This window comes from Symphodus melops (assembly GCF_947650265.1).
Source record: "Symphodus melops genome assembly, chromosome: 4".
Lineage (NCBI taxonomy): Eukaryota > Metazoa > Chordata > Actinopteri > Labriformes > Labridae > Symphodus > Symphodus melops.
In genome coordinates, this window is record NC_136694.1 from 19,351,601 (window position 1) to 19,371,566 (window position 19,966).

The 19,966-nt window shown below is 39.3% G+C and overlaps 3 protein-coding genes and 1 long non-coding RNA gene across 5 annotated transcripts; 2 read left to right on the plus strand and 2 right to left on the minus strand.

The window, feature by feature from the left end:
* Positions 1–2,293: 2,293 nt before the first annotated feature.
* On the minus strand, positions 2,294–2,735 carry LOC306822495. Its single transcript, XR_013778889.1, has 2 exons — positions 2,586–2,735; positions 2,294–2,494 (listed from the first exon to the last, which is right to left on the minus strand). It is a non-coding gene; the product is annotated as an uncharacterized lncRNA (long non-coding RNA).
* A 686-nt stretch (positions 2,736–3,421) lies between these two features.
* tgfa (transforming growth factor, alpha) lies at positions 3,422–10,121 on the plus strand. Its single transcript, XM_079341572.1, has 7 exons — positions 3,422–3,820; positions 4,619–4,801; positions 5,013–5,183; positions 6,450–6,564; positions 7,333–7,482; positions 7,667–7,758; positions 8,484–10,121. The coding sequence occupies exons 1-7, from the start codon at positions 3,778–3,780 to the stop codon at positions 8,489–8,491; spliced, it is 762 nt and encodes a 253-aa protein (XP_079197698.1). The 5' UTR covers positions 3,422–3,777; the 3' UTR covers positions 8,492–10,121.
* A 1,932-nt stretch (positions 10,122–12,053) lies between these two features.
* Positions 12,054–14,827, minus strand: hdhd3 (haloacid dehalogenase-like hydrolase domain containing 3). 2 transcript variants are annotated; one of them, XM_079341231.1, is made up of 3 exons: positions 14,577–14,827; positions 12,845–13,179; positions 12,054–12,633 (listed from the first exon to the last, which is right to left on the minus strand). In XM_079341231.1, the coding sequence occupies exons 1-3, from the start codon at positions 14,701–14,703 to the stop codon at positions 12,238–12,240; spliced, it is 858 nt and encodes a 285-aa protein (XP_079197357.1). In that variant the 5' UTR covers positions 14,704–14,827; the 3' UTR covers positions 12,054–12,237. The 2 variants fall into 2 exon arrangements, with proteins under 2 accessions (XP_079197357.1, XP_079197358.1); XM_079341232.1 differs by having other exon boundaries at positions 14,496–14,658.
* A 76-nt stretch (positions 14,828–14,903) lies between these two features.
* Positions 14,904–18,169, plus strand: trub2 (TruB pseudouridine (psi) synthase family member 2). The gene is made up of 8 exons (XM_079341229.1): positions 14,904–15,129; positions 15,286–15,420; positions 16,369–16,443; positions 16,541–16,602; positions 16,699–16,780; positions 17,079–17,151; positions 17,365–17,501; positions 17,596–18,169. The coding sequence occupies exons 1-8, from the start codon at positions 15,012–15,014 to the stop codon at positions 17,970–17,972; spliced, it is 1,059 nt and encodes a 352-aa protein (XP_079197355.1). The 5' UTR covers positions 14,904–15,011; the 3' UTR covers positions 17,973–18,169.
* Positions 18,170–19,966: the final 1,797 nt, after the last annotated feature.

Sequence of the window (19,966 nt, forward strand, 5' to 3'; positions counted from 1 at the left end):
TTGACCATTGCCTGGAAGACAGCAGGGGCGTTGGTTAGACCAAAGGGCATTACTAGATATTCAAAATGCCCAAGAGTTGTGTTGAATGCTGTCTTCCATTCATCTCCCTCCTTGATCCGGACCAAATGATACGCATTGCGTAGGTCCAACTTTGTGAAGACTGTGGCGCCAGACAGAAAAATGTTTTGGTTCATTTGCTTATCAATATAGAGGAGGCGGAATGATAGTAATTTGTCAGAGGCCCTCTATATTATGTGGAAAATGGGCTGTAAGACGTCATAACATACTAGCCTGCAAATTGTAGCATGTTGAGGGAGATAGATAGATAGATAGATAGATAGATAGATAGATAGATAGATAGATAGATAGATAGATAGATAGATAGATAGATAGATAGATAGATAGATAGATAGATAGGCAGGCAGGCAGACAGACAGGCAGACAGACAGACAGACAGACAGATAGATAGGATAGGATAGGATAGGATATAACTTTATTGATCCCCAATGGGGAAATTCGGGCGTTACAGCAGCAGCAGCAGCAGTGCAGAATCAAAACAAAAGTCAAAATCGAATAAAAAAGTAACAACATAAGCATAAATACAATCCAGGTAGTAATGGGGGGATATATACAGAGGACTATAGCACGGTGGACTCAGCAGGGCAATGGAAAAGATATTAATAATACTGTGCAGTGAATGGCATGTTAAAGTGACCAGTGAAAGAATTTAAAGTGGCATTGTGATCAGAGGGTTATGTAAACAGTATTGACTGTTATAAGCATAATAAATATAGTGCAATTTGACTGGAGTATAGATATATAGTTATAATAATATAAGAGTGTATTGTAATAATGTAATATATAATATAGATAGTATAGTATAGATATAATATAATAATAAAGGTAACATAAAAACATTCTAATAATATTGTATACTATATATAAAGAGAATATATATAAATAAATACAGGCTAGCTCCTGCTGTTGTACAGCCTGATTGCTGTGGGGACGAATGAGCGTCTGAAGCGTTCTGTTTTGCTCCTGGGGGGGAGGAGGCGTTGGCTGAAGGAGCTGCTCATCTCCCACAGCTCGTCATGGAGAGGGTGAGAGGAGTTATCCAGGATGGATATGATTTTGTCCTTCATCCTCCTCTCAGCCACTGTCTCCAGAGTCTCCAGTTCCAGACCAACGACAGAGCGGGCCTTCTTAACCAGTTTATTAATCCTGTTTGCCTCACCAGCCTTGATGCCCCCCCACCAGCACACCACAGCAAAGAAGAGTGTGCTGGCCACCACAGACTGGTAGAAGGCCTTGAGGAGTCTGTCGCAGACACTGAAAGACCTGAGTCTCCTCAGGAAGAACAGCCTGCTCTGTCCTTTCCTGAAGATGGCTTCAGTGTTATGGGACCAGTCCAGCTTGTTGTTAATGTGAACCCCAAGGTACTTGTAGGAGTCCACCCTCTCCACTTCCTCCCCCTGAATGATGACTGGGGCAGGGGGGCACCTCTTCCTCCTGTAGTCCACTACCACCTCCTTTGTTTTGGCGATGTTGAGCTTCAGATGGTTGTTGTTGCACCATGTGACGAAGCTCTCGATCAGACCTCTGTACTCGTCCTCGTTGCCATCAGTGATGCGGCCCACGATGGAGGAGTCGTCAGAAAACTTTTGGAGGTGGCAGGAACCAGATAGATAGATAGATAGATAGATAGATTGATAGATACTTTATTGATCCCGAGGGAAATTCAAGTGGCTGCCATATGAAAAACCTAGGATGAAAACTCCACTGTCAAGTTAGTCAATCGAAAAACAGAAGAGAGTTATGTACTGAAAACTCTAAATGTAACATAATTAATTGAGTCCAGGCTCAAGTCTAAAGGAGACCGAGCCTTTGCAATCACGGCCCCCGACTTTGGAATGACCTGCCTGAAGAGATAAGCCGAGCAGATTCAAATCAATTCTAAAAACACACTTAACTTGTTTTATGTGAGTTCACCTTTTAAATGTTTTTATTGCTATTATTTTCGTCCATTCTACTTCTTCTTATATTGTTTAACCCTTTTGTCCACTGTTGCTTTTATATATTTATTTAACCATCTTTTTTCTTCCTTTTTATCATCATTTTTGTTATTAATGCCTGTGATGTGATGTCACCTACTTATTTTATTTTTATCTTTAATTGCATTTTCTTTAATTGTTTTACTTTGTAGCTTTAGCTTCTATTTTAGGACTGACTGTTTTGTTACTGTTACGATCTCCGACTGGATCGGACCCAAAAGCACCACTCGTAAAACAAGTTCAAGCAAGTGTCCAATTTAATAAACAATTAAGTGACAGTGAGGGGGAGGGGGTGATGAATCCAGGAATCCCAATGGTGAGGTGAACACTCGGTCCGAGTGTGATGTGAGTCTCCAATCCCGTGGTGCAGTTCCTCCTGAGAAAATCAGCAGGCAGTGAGCAGGTAGTGAAGAACACACACGAATCCAAACAACGACGATCTAAAGTGGGGAAGCACAGAGGAGTTAGTTCCCAGCTTAACCAAGCCAGATAAATAAGCAAACAAGGCCGTGATCCACAAAACACTACTACCACACTGGTAGACGCAACGATCTGGCGCCGAGGCAGAGGAATCACAGGTTTAAGTGCAGCCAGGGTTGATGAGGAGATTCGGTACACCTGGTGCAGCCAGCACCCAGTTAGCCACGCCTACAGCCACACACACAGAGACTAACAGGGGAAAGAAACACGAGGATCACAGACAGGGAATACAAACAACACAACGGGGAAGGAGGGACCTGCCATGATGGGATCATGACAGTTACTTTCCTTTACTTCAGTGGTTCCCACCACTAACTCCGAAATGAAAATCGGGGCCCATTTCTGATATTTTGAAATTCCAACAAGTTATTTGATAAAATATTGCGCAGTTTGGAAATCAGATGGTACACAAAATGTGACAGACAAAAGAACAAAATAAACATGTTCCAAGCACACATTTGTGACCCACCTTTGGGTCCCGACCATAGACTGTCCCGACCCACCATTTGAGAACCACTGCTTTAGTTTACACCTTTGCTTTGTCTGTCAAAGCATCTTGTGACCATGTGTTTTTAAAGGTGCTTGATAAAGTTATAATTATCCCCTAAGCCTTCTGATTTGTGTTACAGGACGTCTGTGTAGGCTAATAGAAATAAATAGAACACCGTCTTTCAGATTAGTAAGGTTAGTCCTTAATTCCAATAGTTAAAATATCCTTTTCAAATAAAATCAAAGATACAGCGACTAAATGTAAAAACAAAATGCTCGTTAAGATCTTCACCTTTCAAAATAAAATGTTTAATGTCGATATTTCAATTTACATGTAATGTGACGATGCCCCTCGCTCCTCCCCCTTCATTCGCCCTCCCCCCGTCATTAATTGGTCAGCCTCTGACAGGATTACACGAGTTTTTCAATTGAACACAGAGAAGTTACACGTTCGGGTATCCTGCAGGTCATTCTGCTCCTTTGGAAAAACAAACAAAGAAAATTAGAGAAGTGACCCTGGCTACTTTTTCTGTTCGTGTGTCTGAAGCGTCAATAGATTAGATGTGTTTGGGTGACACGAGTCGATATCAGGTCTGCTGTGCTGCTATCATTGGATTAAATGTTGTCAGTGCTGCTGATGGTCTCTGCTGCTGCGCGCCCTGCAGCCTCCAGCACAAATGACTGATGTGGTTTCTGAATACATGCTTGCTCTGAATTGAACACCAACTTTCTTCATTTTAGACTTTAAGTCGTCATGATGACTCGGATTTTCTGGGATACTATTTTCCTTTTAAGTGGTGAGTAGCTAATCTAGCGTGTGAAATTGCCTTTAATATGTTTCAAAATCTCACTTTGACTTCATTTAATGTTAAATATTGACATAAATATAGAACGAACTGTTATCGGGGATTAATAGGAGAAGAGGTCTCTGAGTACGGTCCAATATTACTATCATATCTATATATCAATTCACTGGATCATTTATGGAATCAATGCAGTGCTCCCAGTGAAATGCTAAGTGTTTGACACTCAGTATTGATTTTATTATATCTTCCAACTCAATATGCTCTGTTTTATTCTGTTCATCCTGTGGGGTGCCTTTAAAATAAAGTGGGTGTGTTGTATGGATAAATATATGTTTGGCTGACATGTTCATGGTGAAGAAAAAAAAAAAGAATGAAAATTACCATAATTCTTGGGATGTTTCGGTTTCTGTGTGTAGTTCAACAAACAAGTCTCTGTGCTGTTTTCATTCTCGGGTTGTGGTTGCGTGTCTTCTCAGACAGGACCTGCTGTATTTATAGTGCTTTGGTCTCATCCTTTAAGTGCATGCTTGACCCTGTTACTATTGTTGGGTACCAGCTACTCAATGAAGCATCGATATTACATCGAGAAAATGGTCACATTAGTGTACATTAGGAGACTACAACCCCCTTATCATATATTATATGTGGCATCTGGTTTTCCTTTGGGTAACATCTCTTTATATAAGAAAAATGCATGAATGTTTTATTATCTCATGACGGTAGATTTAGTATGATAGTAGTTGGCAAAGATGTGTTTTTGATTCAATGTTTTCTTCTCTCCTTCTGCAGGTTCCCTCTTTACATTTGGAGCAGGGCCCAGCAATTCAACAATCATTGAAGCCAGCATTTCCATCGACACAAACTCCACTGCTTCCACAAACAACTCCACAAGCAGCTCTAAAAACAGCAGCAGTCGAAGCACAACTACCACAACCTTTGCAACGACTACATCCACCATCCCTCCAGTTACAAGTACACATAGCTATTTTATTTAAAGAAGAAGAATAAAACATCTTCAAGACAATAATCCATTCATGCTGAAATGTTGCTTTCACATCAAGAATACTTTATCTGATATTATCTCTCTTGGAGTTTTTTTTATTGTTGCATCTGTTGTTATTTTACAATGTTTTCTCATCACATCACATTTTAACAGCTGTTTGTTTGTTGTGTCTCTATGCAGGTTCCTTCATTAAATTTCGAACAGGATCAACAATTGCTGAGCCAGGCATTTCAATTAACACATTTTCGACTGCTGGTCTGACCTCATCATCCAGCTCTGTAACAATCAGCAGCGGGAGCACGGCTGCCACAACCACCTCAACGACTGCAGCTAACATCTCTCCAGTTAAAAGTATGTCAAATTGTGATGACCTGTCTTGGAAGGCAGAAGCTCACTGTCAACCCATTTCCTTTAAATACCTCCAGTGCTTCTTATAATTCTGTCGTCATTGCAGCCCTTTAACCTCTCCAACTGCAGGGTTGCTCTCATATCCGGATTTCTCTGCACTGTTAATCTTCCCGTTGAGCTGCAGTGGATGCAGACAGTGTGGCGCTCACTGATAATTGATCTTCTTGGAATGAGCGAGGGAAGCTATTTTAATAAATAAAAGGTTACGTGCAGTATCCATGAGCAGGACATTTACTCATTTCCAGAACGCTGCACCTACAGACAGTATGGAATTATTATTATTATTATTATTATTATTATTATTATTATTATTATTATTATTGACGTGAAATCACCTAAACGTGCCCAAAAAGGGCTGGTTTCCATCTCAGTGTTCCTCCTGTCTGGCTGCCAAAATCACATGGGAAGAGAGCAGGGTTGGTAGGCAGATGCCTCAGGGACAACAGAGGGCTTTCACAGAGTCTGAAAGAAGGAGACAATACATGTAGGCTGCAATCCAAAAGCCCATTTAACGATGGAATGGAGTGTGTGACGAAGGCTGTAATGCAGATATCTGTCTGCATGTTCATCCTCCTTCCCACCCTGAATGTCACACTGTGCATCTGTTTCCAAGCTCGAGGAACACTGACCTTTGTTTGGGTCAGTTATGTAGAAAATGTGTCTGACTGTACAGCTGACCTGTGAGATATATGTCCTATTTTCATTGGTGAAGAATCTTTGTTCTGAGTGAAAACTGAGATAGCTGCTTGAAAAACTGGTTTTGAGTCCTACTTTTGATCTGTGAACTCTCCTGTGAACCATGATGTGAGTTAACAGACGGGGGTTTTGTTTGCAGTGTCTCATGGGACATTTTCATGACTGTGATTGTCCCTTCAAGGTATAAAGTGAAAGCCAGCACGAATCCAAACACCACTGGTAACAAAAGGCTTCAGAGTGCTGCTGCTGGTTTGGGCGTCATCTTTAGGACATGTTGTTTTAGGCCGTTTTTTAGATGTTATGATATTTACCTCTTGTCATGTTGTGGATCAGACTGATTGTACTCAGATTATATTTGATAATGTTATTGAGGGTAGAGTTCCTGCCTTCAGGGACCTCTAACAATGGGTGTTTCCCAACACTAATTATGAAGTGTGCATTGTTCTTGTGGGTCGTAAAAGGAAACACCTTTCTGTGAGAATACCAACCATATCTGGTCTCTCTTCTTCACAGAGTTTGTGGCAGCGGCTGTTCGGTCTCACTTTGACGACTGTCCTGACTCCCAACGTCACTTCTGCTTCCACGGCACATGTCGCTTTCTGATATTAGAAGAGACGCCTGCGTGTGTGTAAGTTGTTGTCCTACGTCTAAACTATGAACATGTTTGTGTTGACTTAGGTCACTAGAGATCTGGAGTATGCATCATATAGTAGCAAAATGCCACCATTCTTAAAAAAAAACACCTTGGTGAACTCAAACAATTTTAGAGTATTTGTTTCCAAAGGAGAGATATAAAGGAGAGAGAAAAAAACGTAAACAATACTCATGTCGTTAATCAACAGAATTTTACATTTGACAGTGAGTCCTTTCATCAATAAATGTGTTGAGTATTTTAAAATAAATTAGCAACTTAATTTAAAGTGTCCCTGAAAGAAAACAAATTTTCACTTGAATTTATGATCTTTGATTTCTTTTTTCTTTTTTTTCATCTCTTGGAAAAGTGACCTCTTGACATTAGGTAGTTATATCATTTAATATGAATAACAACTGGATGTGTTGGGATTTCCCATCAGCTGATGATGTAGTGTTTTTAGCTTCCTATAAATAAAGAAAAGCTATCAAGCTCTGCACTCCAAGAAGCTCCCATTTAAAGGATTTATTGATGTAACATTTTTAGCCAACATGCTCTTTTTCAAACCAAAGAAGAGCATGTTCGTTCGAAACTTCACTTATTTTCTCTTCTTTACCTATTCGTGTTTTTGGCTCCAGCATCTACAGAGGAATGTGTGTGTCTTTTGTGATTTTTCATTTAAAGCTTCCTTCAAAGGCCTCTAACTGTTATACTGACGGATAATATTATGGATGTGTCTGGTGGGATTTCGTGTCCCTCTTCCAGGTGTCATCCAGGCTTTGTGGGGATGAGGTGTGAGCATGCGGACCTGCTTGCTGTTGTAGCAACGAAAAACAGGCAGCAGACTGTCGCCACAGTGCTAGTGTTGTGTGTGATCGGATGTGTTCTCATCATGGTGCTGTGCACACTTCTACAGTAAGTCACAACAATATGTTTTAGTGTTATTTTTTACATGTGGATTTTGGATTGGAGCTTTTAGATGTAAAAAAAAAAAAGTTTTAGCCTTCGGACAGTTAGTCATTTTATTTCAGTTCTCAAGCTGGCCGACTGTGTCACACAGATTTTTCATGTTATTGAGTACCTGTGTGTTTCCTGGCAGCTGCTGGTGGAGGCAGGACTGTCACAGACGGAGGCACGCGCATCACTTTGTCACAGGGAAGCGCGGAGCATCCTTCTACCCTTCTGAGAGCGGTATAGTATTTATTCTTTCAGAGACATTATGTCCAAGTTCACAGATGTTTTTGCCATCATCTTTTGAGGGTGCAAATAATTGAACAAAGTGCTTGAGTAACAACTGATGGCATTGCAGAAAAACACAATACTTTACTCCGACTGCATGTACATGAGCCTACAGCTACATTTGACACAGAAAGAAGAGATCTCTGTGTCCAAGTTGAAAAATAGTATATTCTAGAATCTCGATGTTGGCAGTTCAAGATAAAAAAAAAAAGACATTTCACAGCTTGAACTATAAGGCTAGCTTTATTTCAAACTTTATAAAGAAGTGTTTCTCAAGATTTTCAAATTCTGTGTCCAAGGTCACTTTTTAGCAAACAGCTGGGGACTATTTTCAGCTGTGGATAAATCCGGAATTGATGTGCCAGTGTTCATATCTGGCAAGAAGATCAATGAATTTTAAATAAGCTTGAGTCAAGTTAAAGTTTGTGGCTGTGTTAATGAAGACATAAGACATGTAATATGTAGCTCAGTGTAGCTAGTTTCCTTTATAATAGTTTTGTTTAAACATGGCACAGAGTAATTTGTTGTTTTTGACAGTGTTGCAAAGATGTTCCTTGTATTAAGGAGCATTTTTGGGTTTATAGTCAATGTATCTTTGCAAGATAATGTGTTTAATGCGGAGGAAAATATAGGACAAATAGTAAAATAATAATAGTACTTTAATATTTCTCTTTCAGTGGTTTGAGAAGACGTCTCGCTTGGAAACAAGCTACAAGCTGGTTGCATCATAGCATGTTCAGTTTTCTTCATGTGTATGGTGCAAAGACCCTCAGGACTGTTTCCAAAGTGCTATCCACACGTATGGATCGAAGAGATGTGGCCATGTGCCAAGAGGTCAAATGTTCCTAATACATACTTTTTTCCACTGAGTGACTTTTGACCTACAGAACCTTCGGAACATGCTCACTTCTGTCTTTGACTCTGAGGAAAACAGAGATGTGCAGAACAGCTACAGTGCATCTGAACTGAGGAGGAACCTTATGCGAGAAGAGCGCCGTGTTTCCTCCCTCTTGTTTATGGCTGGCCGAGAGGACATGAGAAATGATCTTACAGGGCATCATCCTGTGGGAGCTTTTGAATTGGAACTTTGTTTACTTGCGGATTGCAGGACAACAATAATTCATTTACTTAAGTCAGACAACCCCAATTCCTCTTTTAGTCTTTTAACAATCTTACACCTTTTTTTCATCCGAAGCACAGAGAACATTTTTTAAAAAACAAAACGGTGGAAAAACTGATGCTTTAAAAACCTTTTAGTGTCTGTTTTTGAAGGAGGAACTCACTTCACCTGACATGAGTAGGAATTGTGAAAGACTGAATACTTCAATGGATTAAAACCCTGCAATCAGTAACTATAGACAGAGTTTGCAACGTAGAATTCCTAGTATGCTTTTTTTTAAATGATGGTACAGGTAAGTTTGACTCTGGTGTTCTTACTGAAGCTGCAATATTTGTCAGTTTTGTATTTTTATTCCTGAGCTGTACTTGAATGTGTTCATGAATCAGAGGTTTTTTATTTTATTTTATTTTGCATGCTATAACTTTAACAACACATGTACACAAACACAGTGGGAGGCCACATTGTTCCTTTGGCCTGTTGTATTGTTGCACTTTTTATCTGCAAGCTTGCTCTCTATTCTTAAAAGAACTGCACTTAATGGTACAATATAGTCACATGGAAATAATACTAACCTAATGAGAGATGCCAAATACACTAGTTTCTAACAACATTGCCTAAACGAGTGCTGAAAGGAAGAGGCACGCTGTTTGTACACTCTCACCTAAGCATGAATGCACTTAAGTCACGGTTTCTACTTTTAAAGTTAAAAAAAAAAAAAAAAAAAAAAAAACTTTTTTATTTCAAGAGTTTTGTGTTATAGCATTGGCTCTGCTTTAAATTGGAATACTATCAAAGCCTCTGATTGAGAATTCATGTGAAAATATTCACAATTTTCACTAAATTGATACAGGAATACAAAATGTTAATAAACTGACAGGAGCGTGTGTATGCTGTGTTATCTGAAAAAAAAAAAAGTCCTTAAAATGAATGTGATGGTATATTTATGCCAAGAAACTCTGTGCGGATGAAACGTCTTTGTTTACAGTAATGCGATGCTATTTACAATCAACATAGGTGTAAACGTTTTTGCAGCATTTATATGTAAATAATACATTCACACGGGTATGAAATGAACATGTACAGTCACCTCTAAAGGAGAACTTTTTGCTTCGACTTTGTCCAATTTATGTTGTCACATTTGGAAAGCTGTTGTCTTCATTCGATTTCCAGTTAATAAAAAAAAAATGCAAGTGTCCGAATGTGTGTCGTATCCTTTATGTTCTTTTAAATACTCCTTCTCGTTAGTTTGTTACTCGATACATCGCGTGACTCTCTTTTCACTTCCTGAACCTCTTTATTTTCCCTCTCTCTCTCTCTCTCTCTTTAAATACCCATTTCTGATTCACCGCTTTTCTATTTCTCTCTTCCACTGAATATTTCAAGACCAGAGAAATGCCAACATGAAACTCAGAACCTCAGGCACAATTAAACAAAGAGCTGAACTCTTGAGTGCTTTTATAGCTGAAGGAAATCTTTTACTTGTTTTTTTTCTGCGTCACCATTATGTCTTTTCATGTATGTGTCTCTTAGACTTAACAGAATGTATACACTTTAATGCCTTTGTTCAATGTAAAATGATGCCATATACATCCTCTTGTTTTCAAAGATGCGTTTTTGTTGGCATCTTCCCTCCTTTACATCAGCATCTCCTCGGGTCTTCCCTTTCGCTCTCTCCAAATCAGGAGCTTCGTTTTGTTTCACAATCCCATTATGTCTGCAATTGGATTTCTGTTGAGTCTTTTAGATCCGTCTGGCTGAGCTACTAAACCAGCTTTGAATTAAGCAGCTCTTGTGGGTGCTTCCCTGAAGACACACAATGGCCTTTAACATACAAAAGACTTGAGGGAGAAATACATGAAATCAAAAAGCAATGGAATTGACAGGGAAAAGAAAGACTCCAAAAATTTTTTTTGTATATCCACACGATGTAATGCTGATGTGAAAAATGTGTTTGTGTCTTTAATCCCACAAGAATTCGTTTGAACTCTTTCAATCTGTATTGGACAAATGTCAACCCCTATTCTCCATTAGAGGCTTAAACTCTGCTGTGAATTGAGATTCCATTTTGTTATTTTTTCCCCTCTGCTTCCTCTTCCTCACAGCTTTTGATCTTCAGCCCAACACTCAGTATCTTGCTTTGACCAGATGGTTGAGAATAAGGGTATTTACAAAGGTATTAGGGTTAAGCAACGCTGCCTTGTTCTCTTCATTGCTAAGCTCCAGGACAAATCGTCAAGAATGATGAAAGCTCAGAGTTAAAGGGTCAATTTTAACCAAACCATGTCATATTTCAATTCATGTGAACATACTTATAAAGTTTGAGAGTGTTTGTTTCCCCCTTCTTTTTTGTACAAAGTTTGATATCCAGTCCATCTACACCCTGTCCTCGTCTCCATCTGTAAAGGTTTAAAGGAGATCACATCATTGTCACGAGTTTGTGAAGACAGTGACCAGATCTATTCCTGATGAGACGAATGTAATGGATGGGAACCCAATGATCACTTCATTCTTTATCAAAAAAAAAAACAAACAAAAAAAAACCTTAAGAGGCTTCATTTGTGTTAATCTTTTTTTTTTTTTGAGTGCTGTCTTCTGCAGGGCAGCTGATGATAGAGTTACGTCACATACCACATGATCTTAAATCTGCTGTTCTTTTAAAAGCAAGTTAAAAACATGTTTTGCACAAGCTTTAGGTTAGGTTTGAAATATTTTAGAATGTTAACTTTGTATATTTTATGTTTTTGTCTTAAGCCAATAAATACATAAAAAATGCCCATGACAGAAGCTGCTGCCTTGATTTTTGTAAACTTGTTGGAAAGATAAGCAGGTTCCAATGTGGGTCCATTAAACTCTAGACCAGATCAGGCTCAGGCTGGTTTTCATTTTCTCAGTGTTTCTGATAGAAGTTGCCATGATCTCAAAGTTGAAGTATGAGACACTTGTTTTTGATTGTGCATATGATGGAGAGTTTGCATGCAGAATTGAACATCACAGACTCCAGTGTGGTCTATTTTCCCTGTCCAAGTACCCCTGTAGTTTTAAACATTATGAAGAAGAACATTCTCACAGTTTCAAAACTGTTTTAAATCATCACACGAACAAATGCAGCTCTCTAAGCAATGTATAGTACTGTTCATAGATATTCATTGATCCAAATTTATTACAGTAGAAGTGCACAACATTTACACACTGTAGTTTTTCAACTTTTTTTTTAAATAAGTAAAGAGTCCTAAAGTGGCTGAAGACACTGTTTACATGATCTAACTTTAGCTTCCTTTACTGGAGCACCGTTTGGCTAAGTGAGCCTGGCATTAGTCCATGAGCTGCTGAAGCAGGGATGGCAGCTCCTCCAGGGACCTGAGTCGATGCTTTCCAGGAACGTCAGGGCTGCTATACTTGTCTTGTCTGTCCAAAAGGAACCCCTGAATTCCCAAAGAGCGAGATGCACGGTAATCGTTCACATAGTGGTCCCCGATGTGGGCCACACAAGCAGCTGGTACGCCACATTTCTGTAGTGCCTGATCAAAAATGGCCGGACTTGGCTTTGCCACACCGGCTTCCTCGGATGTGATCAGAAAGCTGAAGTGAGACAGAAGGCCACAAACGCGTAAAATCTCTTCTAGGCGACGATCAAAGTTTGATACCACACCCAGCTTTAGTCCCAGAGAGGAACAGCTCTGAAGGGTCTTCTCAGAGTCTGGAAATACCTAATAAAAAACAGAGACATTACAATTTCAAGTCGACTTTTGCTGCTCTACTTTACTGCTACAGAAAAAGTAGAATAACAAGCTGGAGGATATTGATTATTTTCTTTCTGATGTTTTACACCGCTCAAAGAAAAACAAGAACACACGTTTCATAAAACTGACATCAACTGAATAATTCTGTGCATGTGTCTTCAGTGTCATTGTTCATTACCTCCCAGTTCTCTGCAGTGCAGAAGTTATCGTAAAGGTTCTGAGCCATCGTATTGAGCAGGGCTGGGTCCTGAACCCGACACTGAGAGAACGTGTCCCTCACTACCTCCATCCACCACGACCGGCCATCAAGGCCCTGTGTAACGCCGTAGTTTGGGTATCTGCTGGATTGATGTCGATATGACTGGAGAAAAGCTGCTTGGACCTCCACAGGACTGATGCTCAGGCCAGCCCGTTCCGCCTCCTTGCAGTACTGCTCTCCCACAGAGGCTCGCACCTTCAGCAGGGTGTCTTTCACATCCCACAGCACCCAGCGCAGAGGAGCTCGCATTGCACCTACAGAGAGAACACCACAGACAGAATTCATCGAATTGAAGGATTTCCTGCAACATAGTTTGACGTTTGAAGGGAGCTACTCTTCCTTCTGATTAAATAATGCTCGAGAGGCTTGCTGATAGGCTGAACGTTCAATAAGACTATATACAGTATATAGATGAATGAGTGGGAGAGATGTAAAATGATCAGTAAAGTTGGAAATACATTCAAAGTTTCAGCCTTAACAGGTCAAAAACTCATCAGCGGAACAAAAGAAAGCATGGTTGACTCGAAGGCTTTGTTCAGACTGTCGCCCAAATCAGATTTTTCCCCAAACCTGATCTGAATCTGATCTAACTGACTTTCCATTTTACAAATTGCAAGTGACCAGATCTGATCTGCATACGTCCGTATTTAACGTGATCTGATCCACATTGATTTCTATAGTAACAGCAGGTTACGCCCAGCAAAAACAACAGCAAGATGGATGAGCGCAGAGGACACATTGAAGCGACGCAGACGTTCAGATTGAGTCGGATCTGAAGGAACCAGATTTGAAACCACCTCCATGTGTGGTTTGAACCAGATTTTGAAAGATCAGATCTCATGTGGCTTTTTGTGTCCAGACTGGTGAAAAAAAACAAACTACATACAATCTGGATGTGATGTGATCTGATCTGATTTGGAGGTGCAATGTGAACAAGGCCTAAGCTACAACCTTCTGTTCATCTGTACAAGCTGTCCTGTGAACAGGGTGATGAACATCAGCCTCTGTGTGCTGCCTGCATGTACAGTACATGAAAACTGAACCATTAAACCACGCACACACAAATCATCTCGTCTTGATTAAACTACAGAACTCAATCTGCGAAACGTTTGATTATAAAAACAAATAACATCATCTTTAAATGTTGTAGTAACATCATACACAGAATCACTTCAAGGTAACTGTACAGATTCATCCAATGGTGATGTTATAACTCGTCTTTATTATTATTAATGTTGTTAAAAAAGAAAAATCATAAAGCCACATTTTCCCAAACTTAGCTCTGAGGTCTAACCAAGAGGACATTATTTGAGAGTAGTGTAGAATATAATACGTAGTGTCTGTAGACAGGTGTCTGAAGCAAACATGAACCTGACAGCCCTTTACTTTGCTAAAGTTACTGATTATCAAAGAGTGTTAATTATAAAACCCTGAAGACAAACACTCATCCCTTTTCACACGCAAAGATACAGAAACTACGTCAATGAAAACGTGGGCATTACCTGACTGTAAGATGCCCTTGTGGAGTTCATTGTTTTTACACACGTGTACAGTAAATGTAAAAACTAACCTGTCAGTCATTCACCGCTTCTACTGCAGTGGACAGCGAAATTACTTTATAATAGAGGCTGTCAAAGTTTTAAAACGTTACCAAAGTCAAGTTTCCAATAGATGTAAACAACGTAGAGCTGACGACCACGTCTTCTTCGCTTGGTGGATTTCCGGCAGCTGGCGCCATCTACTGGAGTGTAAGCTCCTTCGACGTATATCACCCTCATTCTCAAACATTCACTATCTCCAGTCGCACCTTTTTGTCAACACAACATGTCACTTTATTTTTTATTTTTGTGGATGTTAAAATACAGCCTCTTTGTTTATTCAGCTGGTTCGTTATAACATATACATCCAATACAGCAGGCGGCGGTACATCTGACAGCGTGCTTAAAACCTTAGCAGAGGAGTGCGCATGCGCTTAGATACACGCGTTGTTACGTCTGAGTCGTACCGCTACAAAAACAAACCGCGTTGTTGAACAGATTTAGTGTCAAAACGATGTTTAGAAAATTCACGTTAGGTTACTAACACAATGGCTAGTCCAGCTATTCGGATGTTTCGGCAGCTTGAGGGTCTCTTTTGTGTTTACAAACCCCCTGGTGTCCACTGGAAACTCGTACGGGATACCATCGAGACGAATCTTCTTAAAGGTAAGATGGACAACTAATACATGAATATCTCTCTCGTGGTCTACAGTGAGAGTAAGACAGGGTTAATCAGCTAGCGGTAACTAAGCAGTGTCTTTAACCTTAGACCCTCAGTAAGTGTCAGTATCCTGTTTGACCTCTGCATGTGTCACCATGAAGGTGTAAACGCCAGCCCGTCCCAGAGACTTCCTCGGGTGGTCCGCTTCTTGTCCTCAGCAGACAGTGAGACTGAAACATCCAAGAAACTCTCACTGTCTGCAGTCTCTGTGCCACTTCTTTCCAAGCATCCTCTGGGTATGTGTTTCTCTTTATTTACTTCTTGGGTCACCTACTCACTGCTGGTCAACCTGAATATTTACAGTCTGATGTTGTAAACACATGAAAGCCAGATGGAGTCCGGCTATCTGACTCAGATATAACTGTATGTTTATTAAATATACCAGTATACGTCATGCACGCACGTTGTGTGAGAGCTACTCAAACAAACAACTTTGATATTCATTTGTGAAAGCACTTTTTTTTTTTTAAATCTCTATTCTTTATTTTCTTATTATTTTAATATCCCTGGACCCTTATGGTGAAACACTAATAATACAAATAATGTTAGGTGTAACTTTTATATAACTATCTTAATTAGAGATATGAAGATTAATCGTGAGGTCTTTAAAAATCAATTCAAAGATGTCATGGTTCAAATCGGTTCTCTGAAAAATTAATCGCGGTATTATCGTGAAGCATCAGCAGCTGTAGAGCAGAGGAGGTTCATTGTAATAAACAGGTGAAAATAAAAGTCAAAAACTGTGTGCAAATATTACAACAAAACATCACAAACAGCACAACAACACGATGCAGCATTTAATCAGCAACACAACGAGAAGCTCCAATCACCTCCAGATCCTCTTCAAATGAATCGTGAGAGAATCGTGTCGTGAACGTAGTTTCGTGTATCGTATCGTGAGTTAATCGTTACATCACTAATCTTAATATTTGTAGAGATTGAAAAGGAGAGATGTCTGCTGTGTAATGCAAACTCTGCTTTAATGTAGTTTCCTCTCAACATTTTTTTCTCTCTCGTAGTCTGTCAATAGACAAAGTAATTCTAGTCAGATGGCTCATTAGTGATTTGATAAGTGCTGATAGACTTGAATGGCTGAAATATATCAGACATTATATATCATGTATAATGTCTGCACATTTTTGACTGTACGAGTGAGTAAAATGCATTTTTGTGTTTGTTTATAGTGACTGGACCTGAATTCCAGGGAATCCGAGTTGGAGTAGGACATCGACTGGATGCATTTTCTTCTGGTGTTCTTGGTATGGTTTTCAGAGCTGGATACATAAGAGCAAACTTAGGTTGCAGATTTAGCTCCGTTAGCTTGATTGTTTTCCTCACAAATGTTTTATTCATTAGTTCTTGCTGTTGGGAATGGAAACAGGACTCTGAATGATTTATACAAAACGCGAGTGACAAGGGTAAGGATTGAAAATCTGCAGTTTTTACATGAGTAACAAAACAATTAAATGAAGGCACAGCATTCAAGTGAGTGATGCTGTTTGATGTGTTTTTAGGATTATACACTGGAGGGACAATTTGGGACTGCATCGGATGACTTCTCTAACACAGGCCGGATTGTGGAAAAGTCCACTTATGGTAAGATCATTTATAGTTTTCCTATTCCTATATGTTTTCCTATGAGTTTCATCAGTTTTTTACCACATGGTTTATATCTAGACAAGCTTGGTGTACTTGTGGTTCCCGAGGAAATAAGTGGCCTTATTTTCTCAAAGCAGTTCACTTGTATTTATCTCTCATCCACTTTATTTTGCAGTTCATGTTTCCAGTATTTCATGTATATTTGATGCTCTTTTGTGTTAATCAGATTTATTTATTTTTATTTATTTTTTTACTGCAATGTTGGAGAAAAAAGTTCTCTCTGATCTTTTCTTAGGTCACATCACACAGGACAAGCTGGACAGAGTCTTGGCAATGCTGCAGGGAGTCAATCAAAAGGCCATGTTAACGTATGCTATTAACATCAAACATTCATCATTATTAGATACACATAACATCACAGCTCGCCATATCGGGCGTTTATTTTCTGTGCTTTGACTTTGTAATAAGACCTCCTGCTCATATGTATCCAGAAAATGTTGCCAGCACTACCACAGTGCAGAGCCAAGTAATTATTTTAAGTGCAGGTAGTTGACTGTCTTTTTTTTTTTCTTCCTGTACAGGTATTCTAACGTGGACATGCGCTCGCAGGAAGCGTATGAGCTGGCTATGAAAGGTTTACTTGGTTCAGACATGAAATCGCTGCCTATTCTGACAGGCTTGCGTTGCGTTCACTTTCAGCCGCCCAACTTCACTTTAGGTACATTTACAGTAACTCTAATTTCACAGTCTTAATAATGAATATTTCCAGGGTGCTTACTGGTCTTCTTTGGTCTATTTTCATGTTCTTTCAGAAGTGCAGTGTGCCAATGAAACTCAGAAATATTTGCGCAAAATTGTGCATGAGATTGGACTGGAGCTGCGCAGCACAGCAGTGTGTAAAGGAGTCAGGCGGACCAGAGACGGACACTTCAGCTTGCAGCATGCCCTGACCCGTCACCACTGGGCTGCTTCTGATGTCAAGCAGGCCATAAAACAGTACCACTCGTCCATTAAGAATAAAAGACAATCCCGCTCTCGGATCAAGGACCAAGCGTTACAAGCACCCGAGGAGAATACAACAGCAGCAAGTCATCAAAAGGACACGAGTAACAAAACACAACAGCTCCAAAGTGAGTCTGAGCCTAAACCCGGTATCACCAGAACTGTAACCAGAGTGTCTGGTTTGTGAAAGAGAACGTTTCAAATTCATATTGTTAATCAAGATGGTTGTGCCACAATTGTAAACAGCTGCATAGGAGATTTTATACCAATACACCCCCAGATTACACATGGATTGAAGTCTACTTTTCTGGCTTTATTTTAAATAATTTGTTGGACAGCTGACTGGATAAGTCTTGTAAAACTTTAAATAAAATCTTTGCACTACTCTTTTTTTTTTTTTTAAGTTATCTTAACCCTTTGGCAATCATTGTCTTTCATCATCTGATATATCATATATAGCTCACAAATTCAATATTAATATAAAATGCATCATTACAAGCCTCAGGGAACGGATGGGAATTTTCTCAGTAATTCAGGGAAGCCATCGATAAGTGTTTGTTGACAACCAGGTAAGTCTTCCTTATCCTCACGACAATTATGTCTCCAAAGTAAATGCAATCATTTATTGATCCATAACATCTAGGACGGGCACGCATTCATATATAAAGTCTCAGTTCAGTTCAACAGTACATTTAAGTTTACACAGCGACTTCACACTGACTCACTTCAGCTGTGTGTGCCCTAAAAAAACTTTTTTTTCTTCAATTACTTGCAATGAAGTTAGTCAAAATAACAATTATGATACAGATATGTAAAAGGTCAACATGAAATATTTTCAGACATTTCCTCAAGAGAAGAAGAACACAACTTTTCAAACACCTCTTTGTCTAACGGAGGAAGGATTGACCTTTTCTGATGTATTTCAGGTAGTCAAGGAACCTAAATGCTGATTGGATTTCATTTTACAGCGTCAAGCAGATTTATGGCTCAAGTTGAAATGTTTATTCTATAATGGATTGTCTACTGCTTGTGTTTATAAAGATCACCTTATATACACCTTGCCCTGCTGACAAGTAACTGGTCAGTAACAGCTCGGACTACAATAGTAGTCGAGACTATCGAGATCCTACATTTCTATGTATAAGTAAAAAACAAGAGTGTTTTGTGTAATGTCACTCAACAACAAATGTTGCATCCAGTTGCTGACAGAGCATCAGAAACCCAATACACGAGGGCTTTTTATTAATTTATTTTACAGATTGGTGACTTTAGAGAAATACAGAAGAACCCTGTAGTGTCTAATTGGTGAGAATGTTTTACTCAATACATGTGTGCTATAACTGTGTTTTCTCCTGTTGTGTCTAATGTCTGAAGTTACAGTTCCTCAAAAAGAAATCAGTCACCCGGAAGTTATGAATTAAATATTATGTTTTTCACTTAATGATACACATTTCACTTTTTTTGTGATGCATTTTAAAATTACCAACCTGTCAATAAAGCGTTACTGTTTTCTTCTTAATGTTTGATGTGTCAGCTTACATGAATCAGGCGGACACTGAATTATTATTGAAATGGATTTATCGTTGTTCTGGTGAGTTAATCCAGTTGGTTAAGAGCCGATCTCTAATATCACATTTGGTGTTCTCATCGATGTCCTCTGACGTTGGGAAATGCTGTCTCAGCATTTCTGTTTCCCACAAACAAACTCCTTTGGGATGTTATGGGGTTACTGCAGTGGCGCCGCCGTCATACTCTTCATACCAGTTAAGGACTTGTTGTTCCAGTGGGAACACTGTTGTCTTTGTCAGCGTGAAAACAACACAACATCCACAAGGATACAAATTAACAGGCATTGTTCTGCAGATTTAATAAGCAAGAGGCATGACGCTGAGTAAATAGTAACACGTGTTCTAAGGAAAAAACAGAACAGAACAGCTTTGCCAAAAAAAAAAACTGAAAAGCCTCTCACTTATGTGTTCAACTTGACAGCTGCTTGACAAATAAGAACAGGGCAAGTACCAAAAACATTTACTTAAAACAGACGAGGAGCATCATTCTCAACTAATTGAAAGTACAAAAATGTCTAACAAACAGCCACAAAGATTTACATTAAGCAAACATGTAAAAACTAAGATGTGGCAAAGGGGTGTCCGAAAGAATTGAGAAACTTTTTTGAGCAGA

Excerpts from the sequence above, each read along its gene's own strand:
- tgfa (XM_079341572.1), top strand. The coding sequence starts at position 3,778 with ATGATGACTCGGATTTTCTGGGATACTATTTTCCTTTTAAGTG. Across the intron at positions 5,184-6,449 it reads TAACATCTCTCCAGTTAAAA|AGTTTGTGGCAGCGGCTGTT; the intron begins GTATGTCAAATT and ends TCTTCTTCACAG. Across the intron at positions 6,565-7,332 it reads GAAGAGACGCCTGCGTGTGT|GTGTCATCCAGGCTTTGTGG; the intron begins GTAAGTTGTTGT and ends TCCCTCTTCCAG.
- hdhd3 (XM_079341231.1), bottom strand. The coding sequence starts at position 14,703 with ATGAGGGTGATATACGTCGAAGGAGCTTACACTCCAGTAGATGGCGCC. Across the intron at positions 13,180-14,576 it reads CTATTGGAAACTTGACTTTG|GTGCAATGCGAGCTCCTCTG; the intron begins GTAACGTTTTAA and ends TTCTCTCTGTAG. Across the intron at positions 12,634-12,844 it reads GCACTGCAGAGAACTGGGAG|GTATTTCCAGACTCTGAGAA; the intron begins GTAATGAACAAT and ends GTTTTTTATTAG.
- trub2 (XM_079341229.1), top strand. The coding sequence starts at position 15,012 with ATGGCTAGTCCAGCTATTCGGATGTTTCGGCAGCTTGAGGGTCTCTTT. Across the intron at positions 16,603-16,698 it reads ACAAAACGCGAGTGACAAGG|GATTATACACTGGAGGGACA; the intron begins GTAAGGATTGAA and ends ATGTGTTTTTAG. Across the intron at positions 16,781-17,078 it reads TGTGGAAAAGTCCACTTATG|GTCACATCACACAGGACAAG; the intron begins GTAAGATCATTT and ends ATCTTTTCTTAG.